The sequence below is a fragment of the Delphinus delphis genome, chromosome 18 (assembly GCF_949987515.2).
Source record: "Delphinus delphis chromosome 18, mDelDel1.2, whole genome shotgun sequence".
NCBI classification, from domain to species: domain Eukaryota; kingdom Metazoa; phylum Chordata; class Mammalia; order Artiodactyla; family Delphinidae; genus Delphinus; species Delphinus delphis.
The window spans coordinates 73,704,587-73,723,931 of record NC_082700.1 but is presented as its reverse complement, the minus strand read 5'-3'; the positions used below and the strand labels follow the sequence as shown (position 1 = coordinate 73,723,931).

The following is a 19,345-nucleotide window of genomic DNA, read 5'->3' as shown; positions in this document are numbered from 1 at the left end:
TGCTGATACCTCCAAAGGAGTCCGTAGGATTGAATGTCTTGGAAGCACGTCAGGTTTCATGGTTAGAGTCTGCTCTGTGCAGGATCTCAGAGCCAGGTGGACTCACTCACATGAACCAGGTCACCCGACAGAGCTGTGCACCTGAAGGCCATGGTGTGAATTTCCAAGGACAGTTCCATGGACAGTCAGTTTCTCCCAGGTACACCCAGAGCACCAGGAACACAGAAGTGCACGAGGCTCCTTTACAGGAGGCTAGAAAGGGAAGCAGACAAGCAAAGAGTGTCGCCTTCAGTGTGAGTCCTTAGGAAGAGAACATTCCAGAGGCTTTCGGGGGTGGGTTTACGGATCAGAGGCAGGAGGTTTACAGATGAGGTCACACAGGATGGGTAGGAACCCATCAGGCTGAGGGCTGTGTGAGCGAGGCGAAGGGGAAGCAGGGGTGCAGGGCTGCTGAGGACGAGGCCGTTTAGTGACGCTGCGTGTCACCTTCCACAGCCGCAGCGCACAGACTGAGCGTGGGGGTGGAGGCTCAGCGGCTGCAGCGCTCAGCAGGGCGCGGTCACAAAGCTCAGTGTCCTTTAAGGAGTTTGAACTTTTCCCGGAGTGCTGCGGAGAGGCCCTGGATGATGTAAAGCGGAGTGCTGACAGAATCCAATAGTCCCGCAGGGGTTACCCTAACTGCCCGGTACAGACCAGCACGGAGGGGAGGAGATCCGGACTGAAGACGCAGAGGCTCATCTGTGGACGTGTCGTGTGGGTGAGCGATGGGAATGGCTGGGATAATAGTGGCAACAGAAATCAAGACATTTGGAGCCTTGATATTTAGGGCGTAGGCTTATAGGACCTGGGGAGAAAGTGGTTGGGGAGAGCATAGAAGGGGACATTGGGGGTGACTCCCAGATTTCTCTCATCTTGCTTCTCCCGAAGAGAAGATGCTGAATTCCACTCTGGACTTGCAGAGGCTGAGATACTAAAGAGCATATGGAAACAGAAGCATGTAGGACGCAGTTTATAGACACATCAGGTGAGAGAGAGAGAGAAAGAAACAACGATTTAGGCGTCACTGTTTTAAAGACCAAGTTGAATCATGAGAGTGGACGATTACCACAAAAGACTGCGCAGAAGGAAGTTTAGAACAGAAGCCTGAGTGACACCAACATTTTGGGGAGTGGCAGAGGAAACAAACAACAATTACAACAAAACAACCAATGAAGTAGTGGCTGGCAGAGTAGGAAGAAGCCCAGGGCAAATGGATTCTCTTAATCACGGGGGCCAGCGTTTCAAGAAAGTTTCAGCAGCAGCGCTCCTTACTGCCAAGAAGTCAGACAAGAAAACAGCTGATTTTAGCAGCTGGGTTTATCACCCCAGAGGCCAGGTTGCTTAGAAAGAACGTTTCTGTGCAGTAGTTCAGGCTGACACCAAACCATAGTGAGGTGAGGAGGGGAAACAAGATGAAGCAAGGATGTCATTAACTCAGACAATGCAGGAGGCGTCCAGTAAGTCCCCTACACACACGCCTTCAAGTTGCAGACTTGATGGGAACGCGTATTCGCATGTCCAATCACGTAAGCTAGGTCACGTGTCATACATTGTCACGTGTGTGCATCCTCTACAAGTGGTTGTGCTTTTGTGTACTTGAGTACAGTACTGTATAGAATACAGTAGTACAGTATCTTTATTTCAAGCCCAGGATGTCCGGAAGCAAACCTAAAAGCAGTGGTGACGTAGCTGGTACTGCTGTACTTTTCGAGGTACTGTACTGTAAGATTAAAAATGTTTATTTTTTGTTTGGTTTTCATGTATTACTTGTGTGAAAATTATTATAAACCTATTACAGCACAGTGCTATATGGCCGATTGTGTTAGTTGGGTACCTAGGCTAACTTCATTGGACTTACGAACAAATTGGACTTAACGAACGCACTCTCGGGATGCAACTCATTTGTACGTAGGGGACTTACTGTGTTGACGAGGAAGAAGGGAAAGAAGAAGCTGGCTTCCTGTGTGCCCCGGACAGTGCAGGAGACACACTGACAAATTCTTCCCCGTTTTCCTTCGTTTCCGAGATCATCGTTGGAGGGTAGCATCCTCTATTCAGGAAAGCTTGAAGAGTTGATTTGCTTTTTGTCATCGTTGCCATCACGTCTGTGGGCCTCCAGGTATCACACCCGACTAGAGGTGGAGCCGGGCTGGCCCTGCCTTCTTCAGACGGATTCCCTCTCCTGAAGGGACTGAGCCCAGGGTGGTGGTGAGAATGGACTGGGTGGACTTAAAAACATAGGGTGGTGCTAGGAAGCGAGGGCCGTTCTGAAGTTCAGGGGGTTAGACCGAGTGTTATCACAGGACCCACGAAGCGTCACCAGGAGAAAACAGGAAGGTACTTGCATTCGGCACAGGAAATGGAGCGAAGATGCAGCCCCGCAGGACAAGGTGTGCTGACATCTGGCGGATCAAGGAGCCTGTCTCCTTACGCTGTCCATCTCTGAATATTCTTCTGCAGATGACCTGGCGCATCCTCAGGCAGGGCTTGTTTTCTTGCTTCTCTCTTAAAATATGTCCGTATTTTCATTTTCTGGGTGCCGCGCGTGCTTTAACCAGACACTGACACAGCGCTAAGGAAAGACGCTCAGATATACGCATGTGAACATTTCTTTCGACCTCCTGCCCCACTCACAACTGTAACGACATGCCTTGTGCATCAAAGTGCATTAGCCCGAGGCGGTCGCCACCGCAGACTGCTGCTTATGTAACCAGCGATTTCAGCCCCGCGTGCTCCAGACACACGCCACTCACGCGTTAGAGCTGCCAGGGAAGGGCCTCAGAAAACGCATCAACACATGGTATACATGTAAGAAGAGTTAGCCCTTAGTAATTCTTGGGGGAAAAGGGAAAACGGCCTTCTGATTTGAAGATGACAACCACGGTCAATACCTGACATTTTTCTTAATAATAAAAAATTGTAACCGACATATTTTTTCAGCCAGCTAACATATATTTGCAATATAAATTGGTTCCCTTGCGCTAAAACGTGAATATAGATTTTGGGGGAGGGAGGCAAGTATACTTAAAAGAAATGAGAATCCAAGCCCCTATGGGAAAAATACGAATCTGGGGCATTTTGTGAAAGGCTCTACGGGAGGTGAGCCGTGGTCATGTGGAACGCCCAGAACCAAGAGCGGTCGTGAGACCTGGTGCGTGCTGATGTCACACTGGTGCATGCTGACGTCACGCTGGTGCACGATGACATCACTTGTAAAGAGGAGCCTGAAAACCATGATTATTCAGGGCACTGGGTATAACCCGTAATGAACAATATTTCTAGCCACATAAAGCATCTCCCTCCTAGAGTCCCATAGCTTAACATCACTTCCCGTAATCAGGGAACAGAGACCCCTCCCTCAGTCTGTCTCCTGGGATGTTCCTCTCAACCATGCTTGTACCATTACAACCAGAACTTTCCTGAAAACTGAGAATTATCTTAAAAAATAAAAAAACTAGTCTTCATCGGGAATCTGGAAATGAGTTCAGTAGACCACAGCTCCCTGGGATCTCCCCTCCTCTCCTCACACCTTCAGTTAGGCCCGCGAAACCGAGGGGATTTGTAAAGTGATGTTGGTGCAGAGAAGACCCAGAAATCAGCCCGGGGCTGGGGTGTGATTATTACAGCCACTGCGCAGAATTTCAAGGGAAGGTTTGGAAAGTGCAGATCTGGGGTGAAGTGACTTGTAAAAAAGAAAAAAAAAGAAGGGCTTCCCTGGTGGCGCAGTGGTTGGGAGTCCGCCTGCCGATGCAGGGGACACGGGTTCGTGCCCCGGTCCGGGAAGATCCCACATGCCGCGGAGCGGCTGGGCCCGTGAGCCGTGGCCGCTGAGCCTGCGCGTCCGGAGCCTGTGCTCCGCAGTGGGAGAGGCCACAACAGTGAGAGGCCCACGTACCGCAAAAAAAAAAAAAAAAAAAAGAAAAGAATAAAGGTACGTTAAGAATGATTCAGTTGATGCCTTCCCAGTAATGTGCTGTGTTATTAAAACAACATCCAAGAAGGCAGGGATTTGAGGTTGCCATCAACCGTGGTCTTCCTAGGCCCCAGTTCTCACTTTAAAATGAGAGGCTTAGCTAGATGACCCCTAGGACCTTTCCCCTCTGAACTGCCACCCTCCCCTCGAGGATTCCAGAGACCCACCTTTTGTCATGTTGTCATCACTTTCCGCTTCCTCTCAGAAGAGGTCCAGCTACCCCAGGGCCCAGTGAAGGAAGTGCTGGCCTGAATTCTGTCCATTTGCTACTATAATCTCTCTCTAACTCAGGTTCTTTATTTGTAAAATATTTCCCGAACCCATCTCAAGGGTTTCAGGGGGGGAAATAAGAAATGAGAAAACGCTCTGGGAGAAAAAGAGAAAATTGTTATCCAGCTATTAAGTGAAAATGTCATTCTTTTTTAGGCCGTTTTAATAGTCTAGTCTGTTCCTTTTCTAGACTGTAGCTTGAGAGTATTTTCTATTGACCGTAGGATGGGCAGCTGTCAAACAATTTGTTGTACTGTCAGCAGTGATTTCCAAGGGGCAGCAGCAGAGCGGGGGTGGGGTGAGACGTCCTTCACGAGCATAATTACCTGGAAAACGTAACTTCCACAGAGAGAGGAAAGTACAAGCCCTCCAGGAAAAACGGAGGTAAACGTAGTTGAACCAGTCATTTATCATCAGAGACCTTAAACCTTTTTTGTTCCTTCCCAAAATTATTGTTTAGCATCAGATAATCATTTACACAATTCAGTGACACCTAGAAAAGCGATGACTTCGTATGTCTGTCCATAGGAGAAGGCTAAGCCATTATAAAAAAGATTTGTGGTCTTCCTTATACTACGGAGTTCTTCTGAAAGAAGACAGGTGTATTCATTTGTCATCAGTGCTTTTCCCTGAAAATCCTTTAGGGCTTTTAAAAGTTAATCATCTTGTTTCTTTGGTTTTGTGCCACCACAAAACATCTAACTTTCTCAACCCCCCTCCCTCAAAACTAAAAGGGAGGCATGGAACGTATCTCAGAGCTGTTTATTTCTCTCCCTTTCCTGACACAAGAATTCTCCTCACAGGATACTGACAAGAGTTATCTAGATTCTGCTTGAATTCTAGGCTGTCCACTCACTTCCATTGCTAATTATTATCTGTGTGCAAAGTGTGACCAATAGTTACCTTCTCTGTGTGTGCTAAGAATTACATGGGAAAAAAATGTACGTACCTTGCTTAGAACAGAGTGAAATTGATAAATACTCGCTATTACTCTTGCTATTATTGTCAGGTGTTTATGACCTCTTAGTGTACAGTTAACGGTACACCATCCACTTTTCCAGGTAGAACATAGGCGACAGAATCTTACCAGGCTAGTATTAACCTTAGAAACAGGTAAACAGAAGACATCAGCGCCCAGGGTCTGGGAAATACCTGAGTCACAGCCATCTGTATGGTGGATATCTTGCCATGGTTTTATTTGGGCCTAGTTTCAACTTGTTCCCTTATATTAGAAAAAGGCATTTTTTTCAGTATCTACTTTCCTAAATACCTATCAAAAACAAAGAGCTAGGTGAATTCGTAGTCCTTTCACATTTTATTAAATTAAGCAAATACTTATCGAATATCGATGTGGATCACAGTATCTAAAGGTCCAAGTTGCGGCTCTGATGAGGTTTCCTTCTTCGTTCTCCTCACCACACCACGACATAAAGTGTCTGATTTAGGTTGGGTGTTTCCCGGCTTTCGGACGATGAGATATTTAATGCATTTGATGTGAGTCATCAATTTAAATGCCCGCCGCTGCTGGTTCTGTGCCCTGGAGTTCAAGCTCTAACCAGCCGCCTCTGCACAGCCCGCGGGGGCATCTTTGTAGGGGAATCAGCGCCATCTAGTGCCCATGGGGGGAATAGCCGGTGTCTGCAGGGCTCTCGCACCCTGCAGTAAATAACCACGGTGGGTCCACAGTTATTTCCTTTCTTGTATATCATTGGATTTTAAAAACTTCAGGCCCTGCTTTACTCCACTGTTTTTCACATGAGTTACATCCCCTCAAACGCCACATTACCTTTGGCATCCTCTTAAGGGCTCAATCAAAAAATGTTTTGCTCTGTTGCCAAGACATCGCTTGCAGCTGGCCTTGTGTGAATACGCTGTCTCCAAGTGTGAGTTTTCTTATGATCCGCCTGAAGCCCTAGCATGTTTCTCACAGTACAGCATGTCCTTTATCAGTCAGAACTGTTGTCATCCCGCCCTATTTTTGATTCTTCTCTTTTTTCAGATTGTCTACAAAGCCTGGCTGTGTTCCCAGTATTTTGAAGTCGCACAGCTGAACTGCAGAAAGACAATTCCTTGCAAGCAATACTGTTTGGAGGTTCAGACGAGGTGTCCGTTCATATTGCCCGACAATGATGAAGTTATCTACGGGGGACTCTCCAGTTTCATCTGTACAGGTACAGTGCGGGGCAGGTGTTGGCACCCAGCCTCTCGTGGTGGAGCTGCTTCTGTGGTGTTTGTTTGGTTGGGGGTTTCCTTCCACCTATGTAACCCTGAAGATTCGGCTGGGACTATTCCATGCTTTCCTTCACAGAAGCCCTGAAGGGACCCCGAAACTGATTTGGAGATGCCACGTGATGTGTCGTCTACCTGTGACCACCATCATTATTAAGTCTGTAAAAGGATAAAATGGAAAAACGTCAGCAATCTTTGGATTTGCTTAAATTTGACGTAGAGTCGGTTGGGTTCTACCTGCCTTATCTTTGTATTAACCTAAGAACAGATGACATGATAAGGCGGTAAAATTATGTTTCTTCTTCAAATTGGTAACAAGTTTAGGTCCCAAGTCTATTTTCTGAGAAGTGTTATGTTACTTTATCTTAAATAAGTATCGAGAGTATGAAGAAATGCCCATTGAAGTTACTCGTGTGTGTGTATGTGTATTAGAGTCTGGTTAAATTGTTTACCTCTTCCACCAAATGACGCAGGCTGGGCAAAACACCAGTAGCAGCATGCAATTTCTGGGTATTTATAAGTGTTACACAATTTAGACGTAGAATAAGACGCAAAGGATAAGAGTAGATTGCTTTTTAAAAATAAATGCTGAGTAGACAAGTGAGAACGATCCCCTTTGCTGCAGAAATGTGATAATCAGAGTTGTTGCTTCACGCTGTCTCAGTAAAGATGTGCTACGGGTCCTTGTAACTGGATGGCTTGAGTTGTAGCCTGTTTAGTTTTCAAGTTTTAAGGATAAGACACCATCATATGTACGAAGAAACATGAAAACCCCTCTTCTTATAATAAACTTTGTGAGACCCTTCTAAGCAGAGTGACATATTGAGATGTGCAACATGAGAATTTATCAGATTCTTTCTAGAGCACTTATTCCCATGCCTATCCATAACCCATCCTGTTCTAAGTGATGTGCTGTCAAGAGACTGTCCAGCAAAGCTCTCCCCTAAACGCCTGCCTGCACACTGGATGACTTTTGTGCTGCCCAAACTTACGGGAAGGATATCTGGATGAAGGTTAAGAGACATGGGCTTTCCTCGTATTTCTATGAGTGCATTCTCTCCGAGCCGCCATCTCCTCATTAGTACATTAGTGTTAGCGATACCCCTCAGGCATGTCTGCAGTGAGGAATACAGATAGAGAAGCTGCACGAGATACGTCATCCACAGGCAATAGCCATTGTACGTAAGGAAGCGATTTGTGGAATGCAAAGTGATTTACCAATTATTTTTGTTATTCCACTGATTTGATGCTGAGATCATTTTTCATATGGTTCCTCTCTACTGGGAAGACAGAGAGAGAGAGAAGAGAGAGATAAAAGAAAGGAAGAGGGAAGGAAGGAAGGAAGGAAGGAAGGAAGATATTAACACCTTCTTCCTTTGAATCTGAGCCGGAATTCACCAGTCACAGGCTATTTCATGTATTTGTCTTCCACACAAAACTTCAATAAATGGTCATCAAGATAAGGTCTTCATCTCTTGACTTAAGGACCAATGAGGTGTCTGTGATTTTAGGACTTCTGAGAAACTCCTGGAATTTTATGTAAAGGTTGTATTCTTGTTCATTCTCATGCATGTAGCTTTTTTCGTAGAGAAGGTCAACAGCTTCACTAGATTCTCAGAGCAGAAAAGAACCTCAGATGAAGGGAGAGGCGTCTGTCTATCTCCTCCTGCTTCCTGGTCTCTTATCTGTATGTTTGAATCTGAAATACAGGTTTGAACGTTCATCGCCTTCCCTATACACTTTCAAGGCCGTCAGAAAGCTAAACATGGAAATTAATCTCTTTTCGCACATGTGCAGAAAGTCTATCTTATATTTTTAATTGTCTTTGAGTCTTTCAAAGTCAGATTTTTTCATCTACATCATTAAGGAAAACAAATAGGAAAAGAGGAGAGATTTGTCATTTGTCGGATCCAGGGGAAAATGCCACGAAAATTAGAAGCTTTCTGGGAGAATCTCATCACTGAATATTTGGGAATCTGACTCTTCTTTCCCCACTGTCAGCTGGGCCTATGTTCTTTTTCTTACTTCTCAAAAATGTGCAGAATAAATTATGAAGGCATTTGGTCCCTGAGCGCTGTGAAAAATTTTGACCAAAAAAATGGTACTAATTTTCAGATTGATCCCCTTTTCTAAGCTGTGACCCAGGCTTCCTGGAAGAATTCTTCTGGGTCTTACCACTAGCAGCCATCCTTTATCCACCTTGGGTCACAGAGGTCCCTTGAGTTTTGCTGCTGGACTTGAACAGGAGAGATTTCTGCAGGTGGGAATCGCTCGCTGCCATGCCACTACCGATGAGGGTCCCAGACACCAGGGTCCCCGGAACATCTCCTTCTGGGAAGAAGTGAGCTCCCGGGGCCACTGGTGAAACCCTGCCCAGGAGCCCGGTGGCCTCACATGTGTAGGGAAACTAGTAAGACTTTTACATATAAAACATTTGTTCCCAAACATTGTCACACGATCTTTGAAGGTTCACCTCTTACAGAAAGACATGAAGATCCAAAGAACTCACCCTTCAGGTGTACTTGGAGTAAGTATTGAGTCATCTCACACACCTTTTACGCATTGTGAAGGAAGCGTCTCCTGTACTCAGAATGAGACTAAGTCTAGTCGAGAAATGGGAGTATTTTTCCTAGTTCCCCGGTTGGCTGCACATGACCTGAGGCCCCCTGGGAAGCAGGCTCATAGCCACGTTTCAGCTCACACAGAACAGCACATCTGCTGGACTCCCCCCTCAATGAAATGAGTAAATGGCAATCACTAAACCCAATTTCACTAAAAGGAGTTCACCAAGTAGGTTGGTCTTCATCTTGCCTCCAGTAATTCCTCTTTTTTAAAAAAATTAATAAATGATTTTATTGCCATTCTGTATGCTGATAAATATCATCATTTATCATCAAGAGTTGAAGGAATAGACAGTTTCCTTCAACTTCCTTTAATAATGGTCTCCCTACTAATGGAAATACAGCCAATTCAGAAGCTTCCAGAAAGAAAGAGATTCCTTCTAAAAATCATCTCAAAAAAGTACTCAGTGAGCACGTGACTGCAAAAGGCTCGCCGGCAGATCCTGTCCAGGTGAGGGTCAGTTTTGTTCAAGGTGCTTCTCCATAGTGACAAACCAGTGGTGTGATTATGGCTTTTTTCCCAATCTTTTAGAGACTGGGATTACAGGACTCCAGGTCTTCCCATCATCTAGGCTTTTATTAGATATATAGTGATGCTTAGAATTCCTGTCATCCATCCAAAAAAGCACATCTCAGTCCTTGGGATCAGGGAACCAGTTAGAGGGTTCAGAGCAGACAAAATTCCTTTAAATAATCAGGAGTTAGTTAAAATTTGGGTCAGTTATTAGATGCAACCTATTGCATCATTTCTTCATGAGGCTTATATTACTTACCCGTGTCCTACATGGGAGTGTTTAAATGTCTACATTTTGGTCATCTGCTGCTATGACCCTTGGCAAGCCGGTAGCTTACTTTTACAAAACGAAATATCTGAGAATGCATGTCCATGGCTGTGCAATGTCTTTGACTGAGGCTGTTGCTGAAGGTGAAGGACAGATGTTTTAACCACAAAACTAGAGGAGAGAAGAGCCTCCTCCTATTGTTACGTTCTGCTTCTGTTTTAGGTAATGAAGGAAAGACACTTTGCCTGAGATCTCTCTTGGTTTTTCTGTTAGAGGATAAAACTGAGGCGTTGCTGAAGGGGTGTTTGAGAAATTAATTAGGGAGAAATTCCAAGGTGCTGTCAGGGTGAAGCCCGTCATTGGATGTCAGGCTTTATTGAGCTAAAACTTTTCGAGGTGGGTTCTGTTCTCAAGCTGGGTTCACACAATACTCTGCTATTTTAGAAACTGTTTCTTCGTCTTCAGAGTGAGGGGGTGGAGTCCTTTGTGGGTTCTGCGCTGTCAACCCATCATGGTGATAATGACGTGGGTTTCCCCCCTGCACACTCCCTCGCATTCTTCTAGAATCCCCTGGAGAAATCCTGGATTGCTTACCTGGAATGGTGAGCCAACACTAACAACACAGAAGTAGCAGAGCATCTCAGGCTGCGGGTGCTATGGTAACATACGTTGCGAAAATTGCCACTTGATTGATGGATAAGAGAGACCCTACCTGATTTGCTGCTGTATTTTTCATAGGTGAATTATTGAAAGAAAAAGTAAAGTAAAAGATCTGCTGCGGGTTACTGACAATGGAGATAAAACATTTTGAGAATTCTGTGTAAATTCTGCATTTCATTTTTTAGCTGTGACAAGCATGAGGTTATATTTCCGCCTCCTGGGAAAACACGGCGGGCTGTTGCTCGTTAGGGTGACAGGTCTGATTACGAAGTGATGGAGGACGGGCGCCCCCTGGTGGCGCGGCTCTGCGTCTGCAGGGGACCTGAAGCGGTTTATTTCCCTCAGGCAAGGGAAGTCATTATAATAATCCTTTGAGAGAAAAAGATGGGGGAAAATACTTGGATATGCATATTGATCGAGTCAGAAAGGAATTTTTTAATGTTGCGTGTCATTCACAGGAGAGAGTTGACAACTGTGAAAAAACATTCCCTAAGCTGTTATCTCACATCTGGGGAGTTGATGAAGATTTTTAGAAAGATTATGTAAAAGATTTTCTCACCGAAGTAGTGTTTCAGTAGAAAAATCTGCTCCCTATAAATTTTAATTTGGACGTCTATGATATCTTTAATCTCCGTACCTTCTCCAGTGTGTGAATATGTTTGATTATTTTCTAAAACTCAAGGGTCTTTTTTTCTGAAAAAGGAATAATGAAATACCAGCTAGTTATAGCACCATGTGATGTCATACAAAGTCTTTATATATATATATATATATATATATAAAATATATATATATAAATCTACAAAATATGTAGATACAAAATCTTTATGTAGATACAAAATCTTTATATAAATATATATGTATATATATAAATTTAGACCAAAAGAGAAATGTGAAGGAAGATAATATGATCAGAATAAATAATAAATATGAAAATAAGTTATTTTTAAAAACTTACGTAGCATGTAGTAACGTCATGTGTTTGGGACATCGTCTTCCATTAAAACACTGCACTTTTGGAGGCTTATTAAATTCGTATAGTGAGACCTGAGTTCAGGTCCTCATACTTAAGATCATCTTCCCCGACGTCCACCTCCGTGTGCTTCCCCAGCAGTTCAAGTTTGCTTTGAGCGAGGGGACTAATGCAGGGAAAGAGCCCCGGAGTAGAAATTAGGTTGGTGGATTCTGCCCATAGCTATGAATTTTGGAACGTCGTACCCACTGGGTTTCCATTTCCTCATCTCTACAAGTGGCTGATGGGTCTGGGTCTCCAGCACATTCAGCCCTCCTGGATGTTGAGGGCAGAGTCTGAGTCAGGTGGTCGCCCCTTGGTCCAGGCAGAATCTGAGTCAGATGGGCGCCTCCTGGTCCAGAATGAGGGCAAAGCACCCCAGCACCAGACAATGCAGAGTCCATCCTTGTCTGTGTTAGTGGAGGCTGGCATCTCGCTCCAGGCCCCCCTGGATGCCCCTCGCTGGAGAGCCAGGAAGGACTGGTGATAAACTCATCTACCTCCAGGTGTGCTGATAAAACTGGCCATACCCTCCCAAACCTGCACACTTAGACAAACCTTGGAGAAGTTCCAACACAGTCCACGTTGTACTTCTGCATTTTCTCTCTCTACCTTACCTGATCTAAGAGGAGGAATGAAAGGGGTTAGACCAGGGAGAGTTGAGGAAACCATGCCTGGAGCTTTAGCATGGCATGGAGTTGAATCAGCCCCAAGGTGTGTCCAGTCTCTATGGCAGGGAGCCCCAAGCTTATTGCTTCTGGAGCCAGGAAGGGCGGAGCCTGCAGCCACTTCCTGGCCTGTTTCCAGGTAAGTGGGCACCGCAGGTGCATTGAGCAGAAAGCTATCCTCCTTGATGCCACCTGGAGAGGATCCTAGTGACATCATCTCACAATTGCCTGGTAATCTGTAGCAGCAGCGTAACTTGCTGGCCTGGCCGGTATGTCTTGACCTCTGAACTCCCTAGGATGGACGACTGTCCTTTACTGAAGCCAGAACTATTGAATGCTGCTCCGATGGGACCAGGGCAGGGCATCCTGGGCAATGAGTTGGTTGGTCTGTACTCAGATGGAGGTTGAAAGAAAACGTTTAGAGAGCTTCCCTAGAGCAAGGAGGAGGGTGAAATACAGATCGTTCTACAGAGATTCACATCATCCCCAGAAAGCTTCGTGACCGACAAGACTCAGAGCTGTTTATGACTGACATGGCAGCAAAGTAGGAAGATAAAGGAAGAATTTCAGTTCTGGAATTCGGTCTAGGAAGGGTAACTCTGCACGAAGAGGAATCTCCTAGAACAGGCGAAACCTTATTCAGTGAAGGCGTTTACTAACTTCATCTGCAGTTAAACATCTCTGCAATGAAGCCTCTCTGTGAAGTGTTTCTCCCCACCCTGTAGCTGTCCTGGGCACTGAACTGCTTTGGACACTGCAGTGACCTCACGTGATTATAGATTCAGTCAATTTGAGAACAAGCCTGAATTATAGACGTCATCTGGTCTGATGTTGCTTTTATACAGGATTAAAGAGAGCTGACCCCCTGCAACCTATTATTGCAGAAACCAGGATAGACCCACACTTCCTAGCTATTAGTCCAGTATCTGTATCACTGGTGGAGCGGGAAGTGGCCATTGAGTCTGTCCTGAAATTAACCTGTAAGCAAATGTCTCCTTTCTGCTGTCCGGCTGGAGAAGGTCCCCCTGTAGGGAAAGAGAAGGTGGGGACACAGCCTGTGGTGTGTGCGATGCCGTTTCCAGTAGTTCAACACACTCATCCTGATTTCACAACATCACATATTATGTTAAAAATAAACATCACGTATATTTTCTACCTGGGCCATTCTTTCTGCTTAAAGAAAGGAGAACTGTCTGGCACTGTTCTCTGGAAGATTTTGTGCTTAGATGCCTGGCTTTTTCAGTCAGATGAGTGAGCGAGATTCTTAGACTGCACACATGCAAACCTACAAATATGTTACTCTGAAGGGTAACGGCAAGGACCCAAGGTCTCTAAAATGTTTGCCTAAATAATTGTGACTCTGCCTTCTGCCTTGTGTTCAGTAGGTTTGAGTCCCATAAGGAAATCATGCATTCGACACATTTTAAAAATGGAAAGTGAACCAATTTGTCTCAGTTTTGAAATCTTGTCTTTTTGGTGGTTCGACTTGACTTTACCAGATGAGATGGTTACTGTTAGTCATAATTTCTAATGTATCAGATCATTATAATGTTTACTCTTTGGGTTCAATGTGAAGTTTTCTTCAAATTAGTGAGATGTAGGAGGTCAGTGTTTATATCCGTGATGCAGTCATTGTTCAAAATAATGTTTTAACTTTTCTCTGGAAATAATTTTCATATCCTGAAGCATTCTCTTCCTGCTTTGGGAGGTTTATCTGAACATGTCTGTTGTTTATGGCTGTATGCCCGGTGCCCAGAAAGCTGTTTGACACAGTTGGTGCTCAATAAACAAATTTCGAATGAATTAATTAATGGGGAGCAATCTGTGACGGGCCCTGTTATGAGGAAGAAGGGACCATCCAAGGTGGGGAGAAGCCCAAGGAAGCCAGGGGGTGAAGGTTGTACCCTGCAGGGCCACCAGCTGCCTCCTGCCTGCCTCTGCCGGCGATATTCTGACGATTCCAGAAAGGGGGCTGACAGGTAGATGCGCCTTAACAACATGTCCCCCTGTTGGAGTCAGAGAGAATATCAGTATTTCCTTTGAAAGCCATTTTGTCCCTCACGTTCCATCCTCTGTCACAGGCAAGATAAAGACTCAGGTTGAAAGCTGTTCAGACCTCATCATGCGCGTTGCTTACTCACCTGGGATGCTAGGACTTTAAGCCTGATGAACGCTGTGACACCTCACTTATGGAATTTACATTTTAAGTGGGCCCCCCAAACTGACCATCAAGGTTAACTTGCCCCCTGCCCCCCAGTTCAGGTCCTAACCTGCAGTATCTCAGAATGTGACCTTATATGAAAATAGGGTCATTTAGGGAGGTGATCAGGTTAAAGTGAGGACACCAGGATGGGCCCTGATCCCGTGCTGCCCAGTGGGTATGTTAATCCCCTAGGGCTGCCATGTAACAAGACGCCACAGATGGGGTGGTTTAAACAACAGAAATGTATTATTCCACAGTCCTGGAGGCCAGAGGTCCAAGGTCAAGGTGTTGGCAGGTTTCGTTTCTCCAAAGGCCTCTCTCCTTGGGCCACCTTCTTACTGTGTCTTCACAAGGTCTTCCCTTTGTGTGTGCACCCAGGGGTCTTCCTGGGTGTCCAAATTTACTCTTTTCATAAGGAATCTCATTGAATTAGGGCTCACTCTAAAGACCTCATTTTAACTCAGTCATCTCTATAAAGGTCCCGTCTCCAGATACGGTCACGTTGAGGTGCAGGAAGTTAGGGCTCTAACATCTCAGTTCATCTCACAGAAGTGTACTTATAACAAGGGGACATTCGTACCCACAAACATACCCACAGGGAACACAGTGGGGGAAACACAGGGAGAATACCATCACCTGCACCCCTGCCAACACTCTGACCTCAGACTGTCCTCCTCCAAAACTGTGAGACCATAAAGTACTGTTTTGAAGCCGCCCAGTCTGTGGGACTTTGTTAGGGCGGCTCTGAGCTCTGCCTGGCAATTTTGGAATAGAACAGATACATTCAGTATTGTTTGTTCAAGAAGAGAATAATGTCTAACCCTTCTATGAAGACAGATTTTGTGTACTTCAAAAGTTCTAGAGGATTAGAGGAGAGGAAGCAATAAAAAGGAATCATAAAGGCAAAGAGAGAACTCAGCCTAGAGGAGTTAGAGGATAATAATTATGCAGAGAGAGGAATGATGAAGAAGAAAGAGTATTAACCAGTGTGGATCGGTTTTAATTGCAAAATAAAATGATTTTCATGAATTTCACGAATCTCCTTTTGAAGGAATTTAGAACCACATTCACTTTGCAAAGCTGCTGTGTGTACTGTGTCCACCCTTTCGTGGCTTCACGATTAGAAGATTTTAAACCTGAATCTGCAAACTTTTCATGTCACGAAATTGCAGTTAGTGAATTTTTCTTTTGGAAAATCTAATGACTCTGTACTTGGTGCTCAACATTGCTGTAAACCTAAAACTGCTCTAAAAAATAAATCCTAATGAAAAGCGGGGGTGGGAGAACCTAGCTAAATAAACTTTCTACCTCTAGATAAATTGTCTTCGATTTGGAGATGTGTTTGTTCTTATCATTTCCAGCCTACTCTTGTAGTGTCAGAAGGAAATGCAGACTCATGATTTTATATAACAGTTTTATGAGATTTGTGGACAGCTTTCAAATTCTAAATCTTAATCCTTACAAGAAGAATGGTTTACATCCCTGTTCGCTTCTATTATTCTTTCCACAAAGAGATAAAATTTAAATGCATGGAGCATCCGGAAAAGCAGGAAGTGTATTAGAAATCATGAGCTCCATCAATTAGCACAAAAGAAGCAAACATGAACATATAATTAGGGAAACTCCACATGTAACGTCACGGAGGTTCAGAGCTGAAAGGACGTGAGCTGTCGTCCAGCTCTTGAGGGTGGGTTTCCCGTTGGCTCCGTGCACGGTTGGGTCTGGACCGTAAAGAAGATTGAGGTCGGGACCGTTAGTGCATTCAGTGATCACCTAGGAAAGTGCACAAGTGAGGAAGCAGGCGCAGGCTTTCCTCAGTCATATTCGTCCCACATGATGGCTCAGTGGTTAAATCCAGCAGAAAAGAAAACTGAAGAATAGAGAAACCAAGTCTCTTCCCCAGGTTCACACTGAAGCCATCAGTCGAAGCCAAGGCATCTGGCTCCCTGACTTGGCACAGTTCACTGCTCTTCTGTTTTCTCCCTTTTCAACCAGAATTTATTTTGTAACTGGAGTAGCCAAGCTTCTCTCAGTCATGACCTTCTCATTATAAGCTTGACTCCAGAGGGTCATTAGCTCCGCCTACTTTTATTGTAAAATGCTTGCTATGCTGGAGAGAAATGTCTGAGGAGAAATGTGGTAGATGTATATGAAATTATATTCTCTCCTCCACATTTTACTTCCTAAGAAGTGCGTCCTGTTCCGCCCTAAGTATTTTCTCTTGCATTTTCACTCATTCAACATAAATTTGCACAACACTCATTGCCTCCGTTTTCTATTGCTGCCTTAACAAATTGCCACAAACTTTGTGTCTCAAAACGGCACAGATACGTTATCTCCCAGTTCTGTAGGTCAGAAGTTGGATCTCATCGGGCTGAAATCAAAGTTTCTCCTGGAACCTCTAGGAGAAGACCTGGTTCCTGATCATTCAGACTGTTGGCAGAAGTCAGCTCCTTGCTATTGTAGGACCAAGGTCCCTGTTCCCTTGCCGGCTGTCCACCAAGGAGAGTGCCCAGCTTCTTGAAGCCACCCACATTCCTTCGCTTGTGGTTCTACTGCTCCAAGTTCAAAGTCAGCAGTGGAGAAGCAAGTTATTCACGTGTCACATCTCTCTTACCCGCTGGACTCAACCTCTCTCCCTTTTTAAGATCTCGTGTGATTAGATTAGTCTTGCTTGGTAAACTTCCTATTTTGTCAGATGATTAGCAACCTTAATTCCATCTGCATTCTCAGTTCCTTTTTGCCACATTACAAGATATTCATAGGTTCTGGGGATTAGGATGTAACCTCTTTGGGGGGGGGCATCATTTTGCCCTCCTGCATCTATCATGTACCAGCTATTGGGCTAGATGCTGGGGATAGAAAGAGGATTAATAGATGTGGCTCATAACCTGAGAAACACAAGTTTATCTGTGGAAGTAAACAAATTGAATAAATACTAGACTGGAGGTGTTGCCTGTAATGTATTAACAAAATATCGAAGAGGAAAGGAACCATTCACTTATCTCCATAACTCCTCTGAGATGTAAGTATAGAGAGTGTAATTATCACAGATTTACAGATGTGCAAGGGAATACAGAGAAACTATGTTTTCCCAGGTTTAAGCAGATGATTTCCCAAACAAGGGTAAGATCCATGATGAAGATTTCATCCCTAGCTTCCAGGCTACCTTACTGTGTATGCATCTCACTGCCACTGTTATAACCACGCCCAGCATTATTACTGTCCACTAATTGTGAGCGCTTAGTCGGCACAAGACCTTCAGCCGGGCACCTAAGATGCACCGTCTCCTTAAAGCTTCACAGTGTCTCCATGAGGAGAGTGTGTGTGTCGGTAAGGCGTCCTGCAAGTGCAGAAACCCTACTGGAACTGACTGAAGCAGAGACGGAATTCACGGTCCAGAAATAAACAGCAGGGAATATATTGTTCATTAGATAGATATAGATAGATAGATAGATAGATAGATGGGTGGTAGAAATATGCTGACATAAAGAGATATACTGAAGCACAGAGATACAGGAGAGATTCCACGCAGAGAATAACTCTCGAGCTCTGTCAAAGCCCCAAGTCGAGCGCTGGCTCCCCGGCCCCACCCCTGAGCTCTGTGTTTCTCTTTGTTAGTTGATTTCACCAGCAGCTGCAGGTTTATAAGCTCTCAGTTTGGGAACCGCAGCAGGAAGAGATCACCTCGTTGCCATAATGTTTGCAGAAGTCCCGCCGTGGAGTCCAGTAGTGTGGCTTAAGTCACGTGTCCACACTTGAGCAATCCCTGCAGCCAGGGAGACGGAACGTCCAGGTCAATAAGGCAAGTCCCAGGCCTCCTGCATGTGGGAGGGGCTGGCCCAGCCTCACCTGCACCCCATCCCTGGAGTGCAGGAAGCCTTCTCCCCAAAATAAAATCTGGGTGCTGTTCCCAGAGGGGTGACGGATGTTCCCTGAACTAAACCACAGCTGCCCACCGCATAGATGCCCCCTCACCAGAGAGACCAAGGAAGCCTGCGTGCCTTTCCCAGCCGGCCTCTGCTGGTAAGTGCCCGGGGAGAGCCGGGAGAGCCTCATCAGAAGCGCTGGGCTTACTGTTCCTGTAGCGCCAATAGATTCGAGAAAAGATGGCGTCTCTCTGAGAATCTAAGCATTTTCATCAAATATCTTAAAAACTCACAACAACATTTCTGTAGAGTAATATCTGTTATTATATTTATACTAGAAAATGCATGCTTAATTATTTAAAAACATTCAGTAAGTGTCAGGACTTCCCTGTGGTCCAGTGGTAAAGAATCCGCCTGCCAGTACAGGGGACATGGGTTGGATCCCTGGTCGGGGAACTAAGATCCCACATGCCTCGGGGCAGCTAAGGCCACGCACCACAACTACTGAGCCCACGCTCCCTGGAGCCCGCGCGCCACAACTAGAGAGAAGCCCGCACGCCACAGCAAAGAGCCTGTGCCACACGAAAGATCTCAACTAAGACCCAAAAAGAAAAAAAAGCATTTAATAAGTGTCCATCAGCAAAAAGAAGATAATAAGAAAATCCATCATCTACCACTAATAGGAAAACAACATTTTGTACCGTGAATAGTGGTTTGAATGATTAAATATGTTTCTATAGCATAATTTAATGTTTGCATGATAATACAGTGTATTATTATGATGTAAATTACTTGAGTGTTTTACTAACTACCGGACTTTTCTTCGTGTTCATTTTTTTGCTATGTAAAAAAAAAATACTACTAAGCACATATATGCATACTTATTTCCATACATTTAAAAAAATTTTATTGAAGTAGAGTTGATTTATAATGTTGTGTTTAATTTCTGCTGTACAGCAAAGTGACTCAGTTATACATATATTTTTTTTTCATTTTCTTTTCCATTATCATTTATCACA

General features: G+C 44.7%; 1 protein-coding gene across 1 annotated transcript in view; it reads left to right on the top strand.

The window, feature by feature from the left end:
- Positions 1–19,345, top strand: part of NALF1 (NALCN channel auxiliary factor 1) — a 573,725-nt gene that overhangs the window by 536,039 nt on the left and 18,341 nt on the right. Inside the window, exon 2 of the mRNA XM_059995503.1 lies at positions 6,282–6,453. Within this exon, the coding sequence (XP_059851486.1) occupies positions 6,282–6,453 (172 nt within the window). The remainder of the gene's footprint in view (positions 1–6,281; positions 6,454–19,345) is intronic.